Below are 23,538 nucleotides of genomic sequence, written 5' to 3' on the forward strand. Positions count from 1 at the left end.
TTTATTTTACTGCTTGCATTATGTGCATAAAGTTTTTTTTTTTTTTTTTTAATTTAGTTTGGCCTTATTTAGCTAGCTATCAAAATAAGTGAATAAACTATTATAATATATTCATTGTTTTTCCTTTTTTTTTTAAATGTATTTTTTACATTTAGTTTTTATTTTTTCCTTCTTCACATTATGTACAAAATGTTAATAAAAACCCTAAAAAAAATTATTTTCGATCTAAAAGAATTTATATAAAAATAAATAAGTAAGTAAATATTTTACACATTTAACCGATGAAAACGAGAAAAAAAAAAAAGAAAAAAAAAACCACACCTCACAAATAATTGGATTAATTAGATGGCGAAGTGGGTTAATAGGTAACCATCTACTTCAAGTCAGCTCCTTATTACCATGACGATGCAACTCCAATGATTGTTTTAATCGTTATGCGACTTGAGTTCATGTTACGCAGTAAACCGTCAATACGGTGGAAATTCCAACAAAGTCCACATGATGATGATGGATGATGATGATGAATCCTCAAAGCAATATGGTACACGCCTAGCTCACTGCACAAACCAAACAATGATGAGTCATCAGCCTGAGATGTTCTTCACGCCGGTCACGACTTCTACACATCACCAGATAAAACCACACCGAGACAAAACAGCCACCAGGAACAGACCGACACTCCAAACCACAAACTAACTACCCTGTGTGGAAGCGATAGCATGCCATGCTTACATAACCAGCCCTGTTTATGTTCTCTGTGGCTGTCAAGAAGCTCACCAGAGCTGGAACCATTCGGTCATATTTTCCAAAACGAACCTCTCCGGAGAGATTTCAGAGTTATATTTGACTCTGCACTCATTCATTGCTTGGACATGAAGGAAGGACAAAGAATTTTTTTTTAAAAACTGAACGAGAGCTCAGCCTATTTTTAGTTGAGGGAATTAACTTGCATCCTCCATTTTACCAGAATTCTTACGCATGTAGAGAGAGAAAGAGAAAGGAACTCCTAAAAAAGTTAAAATCTGAGCATTACATTACGAACATAAAAGCCGTTTCCATTTCCCCCTTAAATGCCGCTGTAATGTTTACTTTTGGAGCTAAGGGGCTAATGCTACAAGCCATTTCACTCAGAACTGCAAAGCAGACCTGCATCACTTTTTACTTATTGGTATAAATCAGCTGTCAAACCGTTTGGAGGCGGAACCTAGAGAGCAAACCTGCACAAAAAAAAGAAAAAGAAGAAAAAAAGAAAAAGAATAAATCTTAGAAGCAGGTTTTGTTCAGGCGTGTCTGGACTGCTCACTGAGGAAACTCGCCCGAGGGCCTTCTGCCGAGTCGAGTTAGGACCAGAGCCAGGACGATACGAAGAGGGGAAAATAACCTATCGCAGTACCATAAACGAATGCATAAATGACATATTTTAGACAATAACAGTTTATATTACATTTGACACCACAGCACTGGTGATTAGTTTTTTTTATAACAGCAGCTGGTGACATCTGGTTCTACAGAGCCACGCTGACGTCGAACCAAATTCCCGCTCCACTTTACGGGATTCTACCACCACGGCCACGCAGGACACGGCCGTCACTGTTGTGCAAAGAACCAAAACAAAATGCAAATTTTGAGGCATGCCAGCTCGGACAAGTTCAAACACGAGGCCTGGCAGTCAAACAGTAAATAAATCTGAGCTCATACGGAGGGAAAATTCCCCTTCAGATTATTTAACAAACAAAATTTCAAAACAGTGGAGAATAATATTTTGTGGTATGTGCAATATTACATATTTGACCAATTTACAGATGAGAAAGAATATATTTGAAGGCATAATGCTGTAAAACTGGCCCAGTCTTAGTGACTATTCCCAATTATACAGCCACTAGCCCAGTTTGTACAGCCACTAGCCCAGTTTGTACAGCCATGAGCCCATTTGTACGCCACTAAGCCAAGTTTGTACAGCCACTAGCCCAGTTTGTACAGCCATGAGCCCATTTGTACGCCACTAGCCCAGTTTGTACAGCCACTAGCCCAGTTTGTACAGCCACTAGCCCATTTGTATGCCACTAGCCCAGTTTGTACAGCCATGAGCTCATTTGTACGCCACTAGCCCAGTTTGTACAGCCATGAGCTCATTTGTACAGCCACTAGCCCAGTTTGTACAGCCATGAGATCATTTGTACGCCACTAGCCCAGTTTGTACAGCCATGAGATCATTTGTACGCCACTAGCCCAGTTTTTACAGCCATGACCCCATTTGTACAGCCACTCGCCCAGTCTGAACAGCCACTAGCCCAGTCTGAACAGCCACTAGCCCAGTCTGCACAGCCACTAGCCCAGTCTGCACAGCCACTAGCCCAGTCTGAACAGCCACTAGCCCAGTCTGAACAGCCACTAGCCCAGTCTGAACAGCCACTAGCCCAGTCTTTATAGCCACTAGCCCAGTCTTTACAGCCACTAGAACAGTCTTTATAGCCACTAGCCCAGTCTGTACAGCCACTAGCCCAGTCTTTATAGCCACTAGCCCAGTCTTTATAGCCACTAGCCCAGTCTGTACAGCCACTAGCCCAGTCTTTATAGCCACTAGCCCAGTCTTTATAGCCACTAGCCCAGTCTTTATAGCCACTAGCCCAGTCTTTATAGCCACTAGCCCAGTTTTTATTCACTAGCCAATTTTCTTTCCTTTCCTATTCACTAGCCAATTTTCTTTCCTTTCCTTAAAACCTGCTACTATGTAAAATATTACACAATATTATCAAATATATTCATGTTTTAATAACCAAATAAGACTTCAGTGGTCAACCTCAAACGACGGCTCCAGCAACCAATCAGAAATTAGTACTTTGCATGGCTGTGAAGTAATCATCACAGTGTAAAAGTGCTTAAACAGTGCAGTGTTAATAAAGCCTCAATGTGGGTGGTACACAGTGTAGGTGGCACAAATGGGTGTGTGTTTGTGGGGGGGGCAGAGGGAACCTTATTGTGGGTTTTTCAGGGAAGCCTGACTTACCTGCAGGCAAGCCTTTACCACGCAATCTCTCACGAATCTCTTTGCTCCTCTCAGGCAGGGAGTCCCTCTCGTTTTGGGACAGCAAACCATCCAGCTACGGAGGGAGGGGGAGAGGGGGAGAGAGAGAGAGAGAGAGAGAGAGAGAGAGAGAGAGAGAGAGAGAGAGAGAGAGAGAGAGAGAGAGAGAGAGAGAGGGAGGGGTCATGATGGTCAAGAATGCAACGCAAAAAAGCAACAAAAAAAAAACCCAGGATTAACAAGGAGGAGAAGCAGTGTGGCAAGCATGAAGAAAAGAAAGCGTGACGATAAAGAAATAAAGAAAGTGGGGAAAAAAAAAGAAACAGGGTGTGAATCAGCCTGAATAATTCACTAAACGCGCAACATCAAGGTGTGGAGCGGCGGGGTGGAGAACCGGAGACGTGTGTGAACAATAGTTCAGGTTTTCTTCAGAGGCCTCCGATTGGCTGAAGGCAGAGTGAGACGTGGTGACATCACAGGACTCGTCATCTGTGATCACAAGCCGGAGATCAGAGTGTGAGAGGATCAAACAAAGCTGCTCGTGTCGTGCCATTAAGATGATTTATAAATGGAGTTAGGCACACAGACATGTGGCTACAAGCGACACTGAAGCGATCAGATGTACGCTAACTTCCTCTGCTAAGGATAAATAATTACAAAAAAAATAAAATAAATAATTGTATTTTATTACAGAACGAATTTAATAGAAATTCAGCAAGACATACCGAACAGATTCTTCTGAAAACGTTATCGTTTCTATAGCAACGGCTCATTCACAGGGAGCGTTCATATGGTGAGGTTTTCTGTAAGGAGAAGTTTATTTAACATTTATGGAAGGAGTCTCCAGTGTCAGTGATAACGATGTAACTTTTCCGACATTTTCAGGAAAGAGTGCTTTCTCAGTAACAGGACTGCGTTTTATTTATTATTTTTATTTATTATTATCCATTTATTTATTTATAGGTTGAAGAGAGAGGCTGCTGAGGAAACTTGTTTCACAGACATTCAGCAACATGAACATAACTTTCAGCTTGCGTACTTTAACCCTGAAAGGCATAACAAGGTTTTTTTTTTTTTTTAAATGTATTGAGGCCTAAATGAACCATATAGTGACCAACAGCAACCAAATATAGCTACTTAGCTCCTAAACAAAGGAGATCTAAAGCTTTACAGACCACATGAAGACAGAAGCTAAAAAAAAAGAGTAGAAGAACAACAAAAGAATGAATGAAAGAGTAAAGAAGGCTAAGAAGTACAAAAGAGAAGTGTGAGCCGCAGACTGAGGTTTGACGTCGAGTGGCGCGTACCTGAGACAGACTGCCGAGCACCAGGCGCACCAGTTTACGCACGTATGAAAAGGAAGGATCACACGTGGAGTTACGGACGTGTGTGCTGCAGACGTCCAGGACCGAGCGCACGGAGAGGCGCGTCAGCGTCGAGTCCTCACACATCTTCAGCAGAATACTGTTCAGGTGCTCAGTCAGCTTCATCGGCTAGCGCACGCACGCACACGCAAACAGAGAGAAAACACTGCGTTTCAACTCCTTATGATTTCATAAATCATGTTTCAAAGTAAAAAATTATGGAAATCTGAGGAAAATTGAACAAAAAACATTTTTAGACAAAAAAAAGAAAGATTTTGCATATGTATATACTGGTTAAATGAGACTTCTTATGCATAGACTTTACCAGAAATACTTGCTGTCACTTACCTGGCTTTGAGGAATCTCATAGTCCGCTCCCCAAAACAGAGTCATACCCAGTGAGTACATGTGCATCTGTTAGAAAGACGAAAAAAAGAATTTCATTTATGTAAATTGACCATGTTTTCCATATTATTACCCCATATTATTCTTGCAATTATTGTAATAATGCTTCTCAATCTGCCCCTCTCCCTCAAACTGTCTTTTGTATTGTCTCGCAAACTGTCTCACAAACTGCTTCTTGGAATGCCTCTCAAACTCTCCCCTCAACTGCCTCTCGAACTGCTTCCTGAAGGTCCTTCAAACTGCCTCTCACACTCAAACTGTATCCTGAACTGCCTCATGAACTTCTCTAAAACTGCTTCTTGAATGCCACAAAAACTGCATCTTCTACGTCTCTCAAACTGTCTCCTGAACTGCCTCTCGAATGGCCTCTTGAACTGCATCCCGAATGCCTCGCAAACTGCTTGTACTCTCTGAAACTACATCCTGAACTGCCTTTTTAATGTCTCTCGGACGCTCTCCTCGACCTGCCTCTCGGACGCTCTCCTCGACCTGCCTCTCGGACGGCCTCTCGAACAACTTGTACTCGCTCAGATTGTATCCTAAACTGCCTCATGCATTTCTCTCAAACTGCTTCTTGAATGCCACAAAAACTGCATCTTCTACGTCTCTCAAACTGTCTCCTGAACTGCCTCTCGAATGGCCTCTTGAACTGCATCCCGAATGCCTCGCAAACTTCTTGTACTCTCTGAAACTACATCCTGAACTGCCTTTTCAATGTCCCTTTAACTGCCTCTCGACCGGACTCTAGATCTGCCTCTCAAACAGCTTCTCGCACTGTCTCTAAAATTCGAACTGTGCTCTTTGTTTAACATGACACTGGTATCACACAAACAATTCACATTTTGATATTTTCTCTGACTTTAATGCAACGATTTATCAGCATGTATAGAGTGAGCAAATCTACCAATATATTAAATAAATAAATAAAATAAATAAAAGGAAACACTTTGGCTGTTTAAATGTCAGAATCAGCACTGAAGCAGCTGCGGGATAATCGGCGTGTTTACTAAAGCGGGGGTACACTCAATGCACCTATTGTGTAATTTAGCAGGGCTGCTATTATCCTTAAGCCTTTGTTAGACCTGTACGAGCGATACGAAAATCCGCCCGCACGCTGGACTTATTTCTGATTGCTGCTTTACGCAACACAGCGATCATCACATTTCAGCCTTTCATTTGAGAATTACATGCACCAAGATTATTTTTTTTAAAAATGCCCGTCAATAGTCCAAAATGGAGGTCAGATAGTAATATGATGGAATGGAATGAACAGGCTTGGAATTAAAACACACGCGCGCGTGCTGACTAATAACCATGCTGACCTTTTGTTCTACACGAAATGTAGCTAATCTCTCCATCAACGTCACCGTTTGTAAGTTAAGTAACATTTGTGAGGATACGGCAATGGTACATGCAACATTTTTCCTGCTTGTACAGCTCCACATAGAGAGAGACACAGAGAGAGAGAGAGAGAGAGAGAGAGAGAGTGTGAGTGAGTGAGTGAGTGAGTGAGCACGAGAGACAGAGAGAGAGTTGGCATAGCTGGAGGAAAGAATAGCAAAGCCACATTCTTTGGTTTGCCAAAGAATGCAGCGGATTCTTTCACTCGGCTATAAAAGAACAAGGTTTAAATCCCTGACTGAAATACTGCAGCGTGTGTGGTACAGGACTTTAAAACTGCTAAATGTTTAGAACATGTATAATATACTATAATTTGGCTGACTTTTACATTCAAGGGCATTATAAAGCGATGGATGAAAACTTAAGGACTATTTGGATGGGATTAGTTTTCTCAGTGTGTGTGTGTGCTAATGTAAACAAAAAGTCCAAAAAATAAATGACTAGTACTAATAATAACGATAACGTTTCTTTTACAATTTTAAAACGTTTTTCCTCGCGCCACTTAACGCGTAAAGTCGCGTAAACATATCTCAAGTTCTTCGCGCCGCTTTGCCGGAACACTTTCACCAAAAGTCGCTCCACTTCCTGTAAGTAAAAATAGTCGAGGCCTCTTTGAAAAGGAAAGACTCCGGTCATGTCTGTGTGTCTGAAACAGACTACTAGTATTTTAACTGAAAAGAAGAATAAAACTACAACGATGATTATGATGATCAAAGCAGTTTCCCCGCAGTCGCAGTACCTTCTCAATATCAGAGAGCGAGGACAAGTTCAGGCCTTCAAGCACTTCTGGGGCGGTGAACGCTCGCAGATCCTGCTGAGCCACATTCTCATCGGTGAAAGAGATGTTTCCAGAAGGCATGAGCAGCAGAGACCAGGGTGAAATGATGAAACCCAGGGCAGTAGGGTCTGCAGGTAACAAACATGATTAAACAGTTTAACATCACACAGGTTTCAAAAATATGACTGGAAATAAATAGGGATTATCTACATCTACATTAGGACTAAAACCAGGATATACAAACTGCATTGAAAGACACGTCATTCACAATACGGCCTTCATAAACAACATACTTTGAAAATAATTGTCTAATAAAGAAAGGAAAACAAAAGAAAAGGTCACGGAATATTTCCTGCTCCGGGATAATGATTGGTTGAAGAAAGGGAAAAAAAAAAAAAAAAAAAAAAAACAACACGCTGAAAAGTTTTACAAAAGCTGGCCCAGAAACCTCTGATCCTGAACACTAAATGGATATTAATGACTTTGTGATGGAAAAATAGAAAGAAAGAAAAAAGACCAAAATAGAAACTAAGCCAAAACAACTGCATTCCTTTCAGAGCCTCTCGTTGGGGTGCAAATAAAAAAAAAAAAAAACCCTGAAAGAATAAACTCACCGAATAAGCTTTATTGAAGGATCAAAAGCAACAAAGCAGCCTTCAAAAACAACATACGGAATTTTCTGAACAATACGTCGCTCTTGAATAAAAGCTACATGACGTCGGTATTTACATCTAATGCTGCTAGCATTTTACATAACGTTTGTACAACCTCAAAGAACATTATACAGGATGTGAGGATTAGTTTTTGTGTCGTCAGTGTTACACTCTTCACCTCAAGCAGTCATTACATACTAGGGATGTCACGGTACCAAAAATCTAGCAGTCGGTACTGATACCACCAAACGTACATGATACTCGATACCACTGTGTGGTTTAAAAAAAATAAATAAATAAATATAAAAAACTTTTTAAAAAGAAAATTAAAAACTCCTGGAGGACATCCTCCTCTGGCTGGTACCGGCAAAAAGAGAGAGAGAGAGAGAGAGAGAGAGAGAGAGAGAGAGAGAGAGAGAGAGAGAGAGAGAGAGAGATATTTTAGTTATCAAACATAGACAATGACTAATAAAACAGTGCTAAGTGCTAATAACAAGTGCTAAGGCGCACTCCTAACGCACGCACAAACACACACACACACACACACACACACACGCTACATTTAGCTGACAGGACACGGGCTGAACGGCGATGAATGGAGGCCCATTAGGAGGTAGTTTATAACATTGCAATACGTTAGCGTCGTTAACAAATAACTGGCTATCGCAAACATTACATGGAGCATGAGGTTAGCTGGTTTCACGGCCGTAATGCAGCTGCCTCAAACACACACAACATATGACCGTCTTTCAGGTCACCAAATTCCAGGTGTTTCCTCGCTTTGTCTGCACACCAGCAACCGATGCTAGCTTTCCTCTCAACGAGTTGGGGCGGAGCTCAACTTGTTAAGCTAAGCTAAACTTCTGTAGTTTTTCCCCGTGTGCTTGTAGGTGTTTTTCTTCTTCTTTACCACTTGTGGACCAACAAACACTTGCACGTATTTGCTGCCCCCATCAGTTCCCGGAAGACTTGCAACCCCGTACCTTCATTACCAACGGTACTGATGCTACTGCAGAAAAACAAGTACCGTCACGTTTTAAGAATGTTGGTACCGACTTGGTACCGAAGTATCGGTTCTCGTGACATCCCTATTACATACACAGCAGTGTTTAATACTAAAACCGTGACTGTAGTTCATACTTTATATAAACAGCTAGTTAGACGACGCTAATTTCTGTTAGCAAGGCTGTAGCAGTTGCAATATTATATGTCGGCACGGTACAGATGGAAATGCAGAAAAGGACGGTCATTTCTTCTCTTTTTCATATTGCCTGCCTTTAAACATGTACATAGTGAATAAGAAACAGTCTGAAAACGGGGGTGGATTTCATGTAGCGCTTTTTTAACGTGCTGGAATTCAACATGTAAACCCACATTTCCTGTGGCGGCGCACTGACCATGGCGAGACCTCTGAGGGAGGGGAAAATAAAGGGGAGGGGGGGAAATAAAAAAAAAAAGAAGAAAAGGAAGAGGAAAAAAAAAAACGCCACATAGTGAATTCTGCACATTAAATTCACTACTCAGCACATACAGAAGTTACACGCAAACACCGTTATCGCTATTGCTTTAAAACAGAGACCACACAGCTTTGGAGAAGAGAAGAAAACGGTGGCACATGACTAGAGAGTTGGCAGGGAAACTAATCTTTTATCTGACACATCAAGAGCGAGAAAGAGAGAGACAGAGAGAGGGGAGTCATCATCCGCCTCCAGCCTGAGGAGATAAAAAAAAGTTTATAAAAAAAAAAGGAAAAAAAAGGCAGTAAAAAGACTCCATTCAGAAATGACAACACCAGGGACCTTAGAAGTCCAAAACACGATGAGTCACGGAGTAAGTAAGAACTTCGAGCCAGAAGGACTTAAGGATTGAGAGGAAAAGGCTGTACAACATTTTTCCACAGAACATTCAGACTGTAAAGCGACCCAGAGCATTCATTAGCAGGCTAGTTATCCTGCTAACAACTATAAAAACACCTAGTATAACTTGTATAATAAACTAGTCAAAAACAGGCAGGCACATCATCTCTAGCTAACAAACCCCTGCGATTACAGCATGTTTATTTATTTATCCAGCTGGCTATTATGTTTAATTTGGCTCACTAACGAGCTAAATTTAGCATATACTCTCCACAGCAAAGCAGCTAGCACTTTTATACTTTAGGCAGGAGATCCCGGGAACATTTCGTTTTGTCATCTTCATTTGCCTTTCCTTCAACACATAACATCTTCTACAGTACACAATTCTGCCACTGTTTCATGCTAGCCATGTTTGGATGATGAAACAGTGGAAACAAATGGCATGATTAGCACAGTTGCAGTGCTAGCTTTCATGAAGGAACAGTGTGTCATGCTATTATAAATGTGTTAACTACACAATAAATTATCATTCAGAAATCAGCACAACATTGTATATTTAAAAAAACAAACAAACAAACAAACAAACAAATACCTGAAGAAAAATGCACTGTTCGTGTGATACCTAGCATTTTTGGGCAGTATTGGCACTCATAAGATAACTTGTGCTGTAGAGCAATATTTAGCCGTGATAACTTCTTGGCTATTGGTCATGAAACAAAGAAGCCTCCTACTGTAGCCTGGAGTCTCTGGAATGGCTGGAATACCATGAACTGCTCAGCTCGCACAAAAGGCGGCGACATTTTCTGGTAACTTTGTGCAGTTTTATATTTAAAAAAAAAAAAAAAAACGATTCGCCAGCGATTTTCAAGCGTCTGTGAGAACCGGAGGCCAGATAAGAAGCCGCTGTGAGACGAGGACAGTTCCTCTCCTTCATCGTGATGCATACACAACCAGCTACATCATCGCCGTCAACCACATCGACCCTGAGGGTGAAGGATTATTCACCATCCAAACCAACTGGCTGAGGGCCAGAAGGAAAGAAGAATCGTCCACTGTCTCACGGTTTCCTCTGGCTGTAAAGTCCAAGAGTAAGGATTGAAAAGTAAATAAACTATATATAATATAATATAATATAATATGAAAGTTAATATTTTATTTATTTATTTAATATTCATTTTATGCATCAGCCATAACATTAAAGCCACTGACCGGTGACGTAAATAACATTGATTATCTCGTTACGATGGCAACTGTAAAGGGGTGGGATATATTTATTATGCAGCAGGTGGACAGTTCTTGAAATTCTTGATGTGGAAGCAGGAAAAATGGGCAAGCGTAAGGATCTGAGCAACTTTCACAACGGTCAAATTGTGATGGCTAGACGACTGGGTCGGAGCATCTCCAAAACAACAAGTATGGTGGGATGTTCCTGGTATGCAGTGGTTGGTACCTACCAAAAGTGGTCCAAGAAAGGAGAACCGACAGAATCATGACCGCCCAAGATAGACGCATGGGCTCTGATAGAAAGGAGTCAGAACACACAGAGCATCACAGCTTGTTACGTGCTTAGCTGTAGAGCGGTCAGAGCAGCCATGTTAACCCCCTCATCTACCTCTGAAACACCAGCAATGGGCACGTGGGCATCAGAACCGGACCACGGCGCAATGGAAGAAGGTGGGCTAGTCTGATGAATCTGGGCTAGTCTGATGAAGTTTTCACGTTTTGTTTGTTGGTTTGAGAATAATTTAAAACTTGCATAACATTTAAAATATATTTTACCTTTATATTTAGTTTTTTTGCTTTCATTTGATTTATTATGCGCACACACACACACAGTATAAAAACACTGACACCCTGAATTATTAAAACATTTATACTCAAGAATTCATTTTCTCTTTTTCTTTGTATTTCATATACTTTTTAAATGCATTGTTTCTAATTGTTCGGAGGGCAAACGATAGCGACGTAGATGTTTGCTTCTCACATACGGTATCAATTTCAACTGGAAAAAAAACCCTCAAAAACAAGAACCAGAGAGAACTTGGGGGATCTAAGCCTAGTTTGTTTTTGCACCAAACTGAGATCAGTGGAACAAGAAGAAATGACAGCAAAAGCAGCTGCAGAATCACTCGTGTGCTCAAAAATATCACGTGCAAGTTCATTTCAATTTCGTCTTATGTTCTGGATTGTTGTCTCGTCGGAGCATGCACGCACGTACTGGTTCCAGAAACCACGGGAGGCGCAAACGTTTGCACGCGACAGTAGAAAATAACGCCGGCGCACGAAGCGGGACGATGGTTTAAGTGAACACTAGCAAGAGGGTATACATTAAACGAAAGCGTTAATGGCTTAATCTAACGCAGCGGATCGAGATCCTATTTACGTTCCGATAGAAGTCAAACGAGTCACGTTTCCACGTCCCAGTTTCTGGTGTATGAGTAACCAAGTTAAGCTATAAATATAAGCCCTGCAGCAAACCCTCAAAGAACAACCCCACTACCTCAAAACCTCGTACCAAGAAGCGATATATAGAGTGGCTTGCGTAAGTATTTCCCCCCCCCCCAAATAAGCTGTCATGTTACAACCTGGAACTGAAATGGGTTTTATTTCGACTTTGTTAGGAATCTAAACAAAAGGTGAAAAAGAAGAATAAATGATACATTGTTTGCAATGTACAAGCATTAACCCGTATTAACCCCCTAAATTAGTCCTTGTGCAGCCATCAGACGTGACGTAATTAGCTGAACGGCGTCGATCTGCATGCAGTTAAAGTGTCACGTCATGTTAATATAAATACACCTGTTCCTGGAAGAACCTTGGAACAGAGTTTCATTTCAGTACCTGGTTTTTACATAATTACGCTAGTCCCACATCGCAAATCAACACCGGATCTTTTCACCGCTTTATACAACCATCACCATATACGCAATATGTACACTTTTTTAATTACAACACCCAATTCCAAAAAAAGTTGCGATGCCGTGTAAAACGGAAATAAAAACAGAACGCAACGTAGAAAACATAAATGTTTAAACAGAGGAAATGGACCGTTTTAAGTAGTCAAATTTTTAATTCGATGGCCGCAACACGTCTCAAGAAAAAGTTGGGACGGGGGCAACAAAAGGCTGGAAAAGCAAGTGTTAGTAAAAAGAACAGGTCAGTAAGATGATTGGGTATAAAAAGAGAGCATCTTAGAGAGGCAGAGTCTCTCAGATGTAAAGATGGGATGGATTCTGGATGGACGCGTAAACATTGCTCTTTCTGCAGATTTGAGATTTTGCGGAAATCACGGCATTCTGTTTTTATCGACATTTTACACAGCGTCCCAACTTGTTTTCGTATTGGCGTTGTACTTACAACAGCAGGGAATTTAGAGCACCGGCGATGGCAATTAGCTGTTAAGCAATTAATTTAGAGCGGTGTGTCAGTAAGAAACTCCAGAAAACGCACGGACCAGAGGAACCAGGAGAACAGGATGAAGCAGAGAGTGAAGCGAAAATTCTTCCGAGTACTTAAAGAGGATGAGAGCGAGGTCACGATACAGATCATAGATGGTGCGATAGCTGTAAAAGATAGCTCTGAGAACCACAAACCACCTTATGAGAGTGAAGAGGGAGGAGTGAATATCTATTTATAGAAACCCGGGGAGGGGTGGGTTATATAGGAATAAGTCATTTCTAATGTAGTCTCTGATCATTAGTCATATCAAGTAGCATGTAATTTAGGTCACATGACTTTCCGTGACTTCTAAATGACTCTCTATTTGAACGGGCGGGGCAACCAGCAATGCATTCTGGGACCAACGTCTCCACTAATTCCACGCTGGATTTCTCATTAATGTGACGAACGTTCTAGTTAGTTTCTGTTATTTAGGCACTAATTATTGTCAATAATCATGTCAATATTAAAATGGTGGACATATATTGCGCTTTTACACTGTGTCTCATTCACCCAAACACACACACACACCCCAATGGTAGCAGAGCTGCCATGCAAGGCACTAACTTGCCATCAGGAGCAACTTGGGGTTCAGTGTTTTGCCCAAGGACGCCGGTATGTGGAGTCACGTGGGCCGGGAATCGAACCGCCAACCCTACGATTAGTGGACAACGCGCTCTACCAACTGAGCCACAGCTAAGACTCCAGTATTAATGTGTTGGTTGATAGTATTTTTTTTTAACCTGCTGTAAAGATAAAGATAATGTTTACCTCTGCGCATGAGTTCCTGCAGACTCTCGGCACTCTGGTTCAGCACGGCCCACACTTCCTCCTCCTGCAGCGGACCTCCTCGGACCTGAAGAGCCTCGGCCAGAGACACGTGCATGGCGCCTGCGGAGAGAAAACACACCCACCCACACGATTGTTACATCACAAGACGCTCACGATTGTTCAGGAGTTAAGAATGACTTAAGCACTTCACACAAAGCTCTCATCTTCTGATCTAGTACACACTTTACTAGAGCTGACGCCGATCCAACACCACAAGATCAAGATCGGGCCGAAGAAAATAAGAAATAAACGGTGGATCAGACGTAGGAATCTGATCTGATCCGATCCTGTAACGAATCTAGCGAAGAAGAGAATTGCTTCTGGACAACGTATAGCAGGTTAAAGTAGGTCATGTGATAACAGCAGCCTAACATTAAATAAAAAAAATAAAAAATAAAAAAAACCCACCAGTGAGCTTACAGAAAAATTTATGTCCTCTGTGTCAAAGTAGTTTTTAAACAAGAAAATATCAGACCGGTATTGAAATTATCTAATATTGGAAGTTTCAATAACAGTATAGGTATTGGAAAAGAAAACATCGTATTGTGCCATCTCTTCTTATTTATAGACACAGCACCCATCCCATACCCAGAATCGCTACTGGGGCGATACCAGCAACAACAACAACAAAAAAAAAAAAAAAAAAAAAAAAAAAAAAAAAACACACCACACACAACCCAAAAAATGGTGGTTCAGATATCGTAAAAATAAATAAAATTAAAATACACATCGGATATCAGATCCTGTAGCAAAAACCTGAAAAGAAATTGTTTTTGAAACGAAAATTTTTACAATTTCGAATTTAGAAAATTTAGAATTTACTTTATTATATTAATAATTCGTAATATTTATAATATTAATAAAAAGCTTGGTTGTTTTTAAAAAGAAAACCATACTGGATGGGAATTGGCGTCGGCTGATACTTGGAGTTTCAGTATCGGTATGAAAAAAAAACGTGGCATCGTGCCATCTCTCCTTTATTTTACAGTAGGTTAAAGGAAATACCACACGTGTGCGTGAAGAATGCCTTTTGCAATCGCAGAAATGAACACAAAACCAAGCAAACGCCGCAATATTCTGAGGAGCTTAGAATGTTTCTAAATTACCGCAGATTTGGACCGAGACGCGTCATGTGACGCCATCACGACACGCATTGAGCCAAAGCTCCCTTCGAGCCACGTGCGTCGAACATGAGTACAAGGTCTCATTTACCAGAGACCGTGCAGAACAGTTACGAGTGATCACGATTTCGCCAATTAGAGTAGTTTTCCACAATCAATCAATCAATCAATCAATCAATCAATAAATAATATTCCTTTTGGAAATAAATAACCCAGCAAAATTGAGCATTTTTGGCCACACCAATCACAAATCCTGTAATCCTGCACAGATTGCCAAATTCCCAAGGTCATGAGAACATGAGAGGTTTTTGGAGAAAGAAACGTTACCTAACGTCACACTCTAAGCAATTCTGAGATATTTCGAATAGTCAAAGCCAGTATTTTCTGCTAATATCAGCCCAATTCCAGTACAGTCCTAGCATTAAGATCAGATAGCTCCGATTTCAAGCCTTGTGTGTTCAGAATGAATCATTTTCCCCCCGCTCTGGCGGGATTTACAGTAGCTACTGTATGTACAGTAGCTACATGATGATGATGATGGTGGTGTAGAAGCTAATCATCAGCTTGTCCTCAAGACTCCCAGCGAAGACGTTTTTAAAGCAGACTGTACACCATCAGCATCATACTTTCCTTTCAGATTTCCAGTATTTCCCCTCCCAGTGCTTGGCTTGTACAGTTTCGTAATAAATATCTACACAGCTGATGGTTCCAGCTTCACAGCCACAAACCCGCCTGATGCAGCGGCAACGACAAAGACGTGACAAAGGAGTTTAAATCCCCCGGACAACCCAAAGCGACCAGTTCAGAAAGTGCTAGGTTTAAAGAGATAGATTTACGTCCGACTGAGCGAAAAACACGGCTTCCTCCATCGCTGTTCAGCTGGGAATACAAGCGTACAAACCATCTAGTGAGCTTTAGTTTGCTTCATGTTGTCTACTGTATATATTTAATACAATGTTGTCTATATATTTAATAATAATTTTTTAAAAAATGGTCAGATGTGACAGGATAAGATAAGATTAAAACACATTTATACATTTTTATTCCATTTTTTGATAAGCAGGACATAGGAACTAACTGCGGGTAGGAACTAAAGTTGAGTGAGGATGGAATTAAATAACGTTGGTATATGTGCATCATACGACTGGTACAAGGAATCATTCCGGCCAATCATTTGGATTTGTCGCTTTACTGCATCATACCTAATCTGCATAAAAGCACGTACCCAAAAAAAAATAATAAAATAAATAAATTAACACCTCCGCCTGTCGCGACGTCGGTTGCTAGCGTGAACGTAACTTTAGTGGAGCTAACGCACGCTTCATCACATGGACGACGGACGGAAGATTCGCACTTCACCACTCGTGACATCAAAACAATCCTTCGCACACCGACGCAAAACATGGAAACAAGGTCTGAGAGATAATATCAAGTGTGTTTCGAACAAAAACCTCACTGATAATTCATCACACGGCAATATTTGATCAGATAAATATCTGATCACTGATCAGCCATAACATTAAAACCAACCGCCTGCCTAATATTGTGTCGATCCCCCTTGTGTCACCAAATCAGCTCAGAGCTGTCGAGCCATGGACTCCAAAAAAAACCTCTGAAGCTATCCGACACTGAGAAGTTAGCATTAGATCTTTTAAATCCTCCAAGTTGCGATGTGGGGCCTCCATGGATCGGACTTGTTTGTCCAGAACGTCTCGCAGACGCTCGATCCGATTGAGATCTGGGGAATTCGGAGGCCGAGTCAACACCTTGAACTCTTTGTCGTGTTCCTCAAACCGGTCCTGAACCATTTCTGCAGTCTCTCAGGGCACATTATCCTATACAGGCCATTGTTATTAGGGAATACCGTTGCCATGAAGGGGTGTACCCGGTCCGCAGCAATGTTTAAGCATGCATGTTTAAGCATTAACCATCCACATGAACTCCAGGACTCGAAGTTTCCCAGCAGAACATTACCCAGAGCATCACACTACCTCCGCCAGCCTGCCTCATTTGTATTTGGAAAGACTAAGTCCTTCCGTTTCTAACGATGTACGTCTCGTATCTAAGCAAATCGATAGTTCCAGAGAACAGCGAGGACAAATGGCTACGAACGCTTCTCGTTCATGAGGCTGTAAGGGTTAATATGTCGACGCTGTAGACACTACATTTTTTTTCCCCAGAGCAGCGAATGGCGTCAAGGTCATTAGTTCATTTCACACACACAGAACACAATAAGACTATCAGGAACGCGTATTAGCGATGACCTCGTGTGCGTCTCTCCGTCCCTCTCTCTCTTTCTGTTGTTCAGTAGGAGGTGGGAAAGAAAAGCGGGATACGAATCCTCGTTAGCGTTCGGACCTTTCTACAATTGCTCGCTCGTTATTTCAAGAGTCAGATGTTTCACTCCACTCTCACATTTACGTTTAAATTCTTGATTAAACAAAAGACAGCAAAAGCACAGAGACTGCGCTGATTCTGTAAAAATACATTCTATAAATATAAAAGAAGAAAATAAAAAGAGACACCATGAGAGAAAAGAAAGAAAGAATTCACCTCAGAACACTGCTCTCCATTAGACTGGGTTTATTTGTGGGCAAAAAAGTGGAACAGAATAATACTTTCACATTCTTATTATTTTTTACTTTTCAGAAAGAGTGACAGCAAGAGGGGTTTTTTTGTTTTTTTTTAAAAACCTGACCAATCAGGTCACAAGTTGTGGAGCAAGCAACTCATAAAAGTGAAACAGAGCAAGCTACACTAGTTAGAAAATGATAGCTAGGACTGGGAAGAACGTTGTCATGGCTACAGTGTGCAGGTCACGTGAGATACTAATTTTCATTTTAATAATCAGCACAAAAAACAAACAAAATTGAAACTTTTTTTTGGCTTAGTGGTTAGCACGTTCGCCTCACACCTCCAGAGTTGGGGGTTCGATCCCCACCGTTTCCTCCCCCAGTCCAAAGACATGCATGGTAGGCTGGTTGGCATGTCCAAAGTGTCCGAAGTGTGTGCTCCCATTCATATACTACGGGATCCCTGGGATAGGCTCCAGGCTCCCCCGTGACCCTGAAGGAAGGATAAGCGGTATAGAAGATGGATGTGAAAGCAGACTAACACTATGTTCATGCCAGCATGGGGGGGGTAAATAAATATTACAAATTGCTTGTCTCCTGGGTGTGTAGTGATTGCTTCTGTTGTTGCTACGGTAATAGCAGCTATATACAGCTTCTAAAGCTAACTAGCTCAACAAAAACGAAAAGCTAGCTAGCTGTACTAGCTACGTACACCACCCAGAGGCAAGCCTGGACGATCTCTGCTACTTCCTTCCAAGCTTCATCAGTCTTCGTAACGTCTCCATACACGTTTCAAACGACAGGAGAAAAACGAGAACTTTACATGGTTACGTCGCTTTTCTTCCGTTTTTGTGCGTTAAACCGTAAACGCCAGGAGGAACTAAAATCGTCGGACCGCACCGAGGAATCGTTAGAACCAAGTGTTTGGATTTGAGTCTACTTTGTGTATAATTGGAAGGAAAAAAAATCCAATTAAATCCGATTCAAGGGCTAAGCTATTGCGCACACACATACTGTAGAAAACAAATGGCTGTCGCTTTTTCACCTGCTAACATAAACAGAGTAAAACAGCACAATAAAACTGAGCTTTTACGGGTCACAACTGCAAGGATTTAAGAAAAAAAAAAAAAAAAAAAAAAAACACAACTGGTTTGTAAGGTGATATTTTCATCCACCTCCTCGCGGGATGATGTGTATTCTCATTCCAGGAGTTAGAAAGTCAGGACCAGGAAAACGAATCCTCCAGAGACACGCCTCTCCCCACACACACAATATTTTTTTTATTATATATATATATATATATATATATATATATATATATATATATATATATATATATATATATATATATATAAAATATATATATATATATATATATATATATAAAATATATATATATATATATATATATATATATATATATATATAAAATATATATATATATATATATATATAAAATATATATATAAAATATATATATATATATATATATATATATATATATATATATATATATATATATATATATATATATATACATACATATACATATACACACACATACATACATACATATATACACACACACACACATATATACACATATATATACACACACATACACACAAACACACTTCAAGCTTTCCTCCAGATGATCCGAGCTCCTTCTGCTTTTTTGCTCTTCATACCACAGACACGAGTCATCCTCATCCTCCAACAACTCCTCTCTCTCGCTCACACACACAGTTTGGAACACACAAATCTCGGCTCAGATCAGAAACGTTTCCAAAAGCTGATCATAAATTCTATCGCAGAGGTCGTTTCATTCTTAGCCAGCGCTAGCGTGTGGGTGGAGCTGCTAAGATCATTTGCAATTCCTAAAAGCCCGAAAGCTCAACGTCTTCTTTCTGGAGGAGGGGAAGAAGGGAAAAAAAAAAGAACGAGCCAGGAAAATTAGACCAGGGCGGCAGTACCACGTGCCTCGTCCGCTAGATCACTCTCCTCCCCAAACTCAGAACACTAACTATTACACCACAGTGCCGTTCTGCTCGAGTTCTGGACTGTAATGGGTGATTAATCGGCTCTGTCTGTAGCGCAGCTGTGAATCACAGGTTGTCACTTATATGGTAACAATGTACAGAAAGACTTCGACAGTCGTTCTAGTAAAAAAGGAGTAAAAATGTGCATAATTGTTGATGACGTGAAGACAAGCTAACAAGAACTAACTTGCTTTTCCTGGATGTTCCAAAACATTAAAGTCCCCATGAAAACAAACCTGAAGTTTAGTAACTTTTAGTACGAATATGTTCGCCTGAAGGTTATCTATAAGATAAGTGCGCTGCAAAACAATGACAAAATTCACGTTTAGAAGACACACAAGTAAAAAATTGACTCTCTCTCTCTCGCCGAAATGGATCAACAATTCTGATGACATCATTCTGCACTTCGGCTTCTCGTCAGATGTTCCGTCCAATCAAACGCTCAAATCTCAAGAATCTGAAATGTCCCGCCCCCAACAGCTGGATGTTTTCTGCCTGCGAGTTATGCTAAACACTAATGACTATTTAAAAACTGGGAGGAGCCACTTGATATGTCCTGCACTGACTTCCTTAAGACATTGACTAATGCTGCACGTTTCAGGGCATTTCACAGGGATTTTAAATGTAGCTATAAATGGATTTTTTTTTTAAAAAACAACAACAAAAAAACACATACATATATGTGACATGTCGTTCTTCAGTAAATTAAAAATTGTAATCATTGGTTAAAAAAAAAAAAAAGTAAAAAAAAAACAAAAAAAAAAAAACTTTTTTTTTGGTTTCAACCAAAGCACTGACATTGGAGACTCCTTCCATAAACGATAAATAAATGCATCCTTACAGAAAACCTTTTAACAGCTTTAAAAGCTGTGGAGCGTCCACGGTACAAGTCACCGTGAACGAGCTGTCGCTACAGAAACGATAACCTATTAGAACGAGAGCATTAATATAAAGCTGTGAATTGCAGATGCACTATCGTCAGAGCCGCTCTTATAGAAGACTAATCAACACCTTCTGACCAATCAGAATCCAGAATTCGACCCAACTGTAATACGGGACATACAGGCAGATTTTGGGAAGGTAAGCTAGCTAGCTCTATATTTCACGACGCATGAAACAACCCGAGCAAGCACAAAAATAGCCAGGATACAATGTTCTGAAGCTCTGACTTCAACTTCTCACCCTGCGTGACTCATCAAAGTGCTGAGAAAAACAACAATTCACACACGCAAAAAAAAAAAAAAAAAAAAAAAAAAAAAAAAAACACCCAGACACTGTCTCTAGTTCTTCGTTCTTTTCTGTCTAAACCTCCTGCCTCAAGTGTGTGTTTATTTATCTCAAATCATTCGTTCTCCATCTCTCCGTCTATTATTTATCCCGGATTTACGGTTCACTTAACAGAGGAAGAGATTTGCGATGTTTAAACCTCGTTGTACCCCCCCCACTCCTTCTTTTGACACGAATCTGCTGCAACTTTTTAAGCGAGGCACAGAAATGAGTCACCACTAATTGTCTGTAAACAGGATTTTCAATAAGCCCATGAAGGCTGCTGGTACATCTGTCTAAACATGACAAGTTTGTGTGTGTGTGTGTGTGTGTGTGTGTGTGTGTGTGTGAGTGAGAGAGAGAGAAAGTGTGTCAGAGAACACAGCGAGAACACTAATCAAAGAGAATGAAAAAAAGAATAAAATCATGATCATGCAGTTTGTACAAGTCTTAGCTTGCATCATTAGCAACAATAATGCATTGGAAGCGAACATTCCCTTGCTCCTTTAACGCTCACGCTGACCTTTACCTCAGGTCTGGTTTGCACGTCTGCGTACTGTATTTGTGAACACGTGAGCATGTTGTCTTGACCCCAGGCAAGAAAACGCCATGTTAGCATTATATTCCACACGCTAGATGTAGTGCTAAATCGATCTCCTCAAATTTGATGAATCAGCGTTCCATCACGTAGGCTTTCATACTCTGCGTTTACTTTAAAAACCAAGACAGTTTGATCAATCCTATCAAGCAGAAAGCTAGCTAAGGAATTAAAATGACACGCTCCTATCTAGCCGTTTGCTGCCGGTCTGGTGTTGTACTAGCGCTACATTACGTTACAGCTTAGCCCACAATCTTCATCCTTAATTATTTCACTAATCGAGTATCTCCAACACAGTTCTCCTCCACTTCATCTTCCCTTCACCCCCCATCTCTTTTCTGCCTTCCAGACAAGTTAATTTCCCTCACTCTGAAAAGCGTGACAATTCAAAATAAACTTACATAAAGTTCCACATGTTAGTAAGACAAGGCCTGTTTATGGGGGTTCCTGCTGAGATCTGACGTTTTCATGGACGACTTGCCTGCCCAGCTTCTCCTGTAGTTATGCCTCTGGGTCACATATTAATCTTCCTCCGTTTTTGCCCGTAACGCAAACACGTCCGCTAAGGGGCAGGAAATATCGGCGCAGGACAAGCGGAGAAGAAGCAAACAACAGATCAAGAGGACGTTCTTCCGGGTTCCAGATCACAGATACTGCGCTATAAAAGGTGTTCAAGTTAACCAGATAAGGGACAGTTTGGGATTTTGCAGATTTTCTGCACAGAAAAAGCCAAGTATATTATTTAACACTGCACATTATGAGAGAAGATACAGTTTAATAAGCCCCACCCACTGCATAGTCTTTGGTATGCTCCACTTTTTCCTCGAATTTATTTCAGAACAGTCATGTTGACTGCTCCAACACGCTCGCTCGCTAAATAACCCAAACACTAATTTGTTTTGAATAATGACAAGTAATAAAACAAACGATAAATAAACAAATGAGCAATGGAGTGGCATAGAATTATTGTTAACACCCAACCCAAAGTGGGTGGCACATCCTGAAGTGTTTTATTCCTCTTACACCACAGAAATTATCATTTTTTTTATTAAATGAACGATGTCATACTTTATCCATTCAATGTTGTGGAACATCCACAAAACAAGAGTTTCTGTTCTAACTTACATTATAGCAGCTACACTCTCACACACTCTCACACACTCTCACACACTCTCACACACTCTCACACACTCTCACACACTCTCACACACTCTCACACACTCTCACACACTCTCACACACTCTCACACACTCTCACACACTCTCACACACTCTCACACACTCTCACACACTCTCACACACTCTCACACACTCTCACACACTCTCACACACTCTCACACACTCTCACACACTCTCACACACTCTCACACACTCTCACACACCCTCACACACCCTCACACACCCTCACACACCCTCACACACCCTCACACACCCTCACACACCCTCACACACCCTCACACACCCTCACACACTCAAAATGTTACTGGGAAACCAGAAAGCATGTATAATCGTCAAGACATATCCATGTCGGAAAAATTATACACACACACACACACACACACACACACACACACACACACACCCTCACACACCCTCACACACCCTCACACACCCTCACACACCCTCACACACCCTCACACACCCTCACACACTCAAAATGTTACTGGGAAACCAGAAAGCATGTATAATCGTCAAGACATATCCATGTCGGAAAAATTATACACACACACACACACCCTCACACACCCTCACACACCCTCACACACCCTCACACACCCTCACACACCCTCACACACTCAAAATGTTACTGGGAAACCAGAAAGCATGTATAATCGTCAAGACATATCCATGTCGGAAAAATTATACACACACACACACACACACACACACACACACACACACACACACACACACACACACACACACACAAAATAAGCGAAAACAGTTTAAAAATGTTGTGATAAAACCAGTTCCTTATTTCTTGTTGATTTTTTTTAAGTACTTCAACTAAACCCGATGTAAGCAGCGATCTGATTTATTTTCCTAATCTATATAAACGTGGAACACTAAGGTTGCCAGTTGCACCAGCGTCAAGACGACACAGCGTCGAGGGGTCTGAAACAAGAATAGCTCATCCCATATGAATGGGTTTTGGTGACATTTGAATCACAGAGGTGTTCATTAAGATGTT

General features: G+C 40.9%; 1 protein-coding gene across 3 annotated transcripts in view; it reads right to left on the reverse strand.

Moving 5' to 3' along the window:
• The window catches only part of ptpn13 (protein tyrosine phosphatase non-receptor type 13), a 68,737-nt gene that overhangs the window by 38,755 nt on the left and 6,444 nt on the right, over positions 1-23,538 (reverse strand). For all 3 annotated transcript variants that reach the window (XM_047161903.2, XM_017492305.3, XM_053687928.1), the window contains exons 2-6: positions 13,692-13,811; positions 6,935-7,101; positions 4,738-4,803; positions 4,333-4,518; positions 3,008-3,101 (exon numbers count right to left, since the gene is read on the reverse strand). In XM_047161903.2, the coding sequence (XP_047017859.1) occupies positions 3,008-3,101; positions 4,333-4,518; positions 4,738-4,803; positions 6,935-7,101; positions 13,692-13,806 (628 nt within the window). In that variant the 5' untranslated portion in view covers positions 13,807-13,811. The remainder of the gene's footprint in view (positions 1-3,007; positions 3,102-4,332; positions 4,519-4,737; positions 4,804-6,934; positions 7,102-13,691; positions 13,812-23,538) is intronic.

Source organism: Ictalurus punctatus, chromosome 18 (assembly GCF_001660625.3).
Source record: "Ictalurus punctatus breed USDA103 chromosome 18, Coco_2.0, whole genome shotgun sequence".
Lineage (NCBI taxonomy): Eukaryota > Metazoa > Chordata > Actinopteri > Siluriformes > Ictaluridae > Ictalurus > Ictalurus punctatus.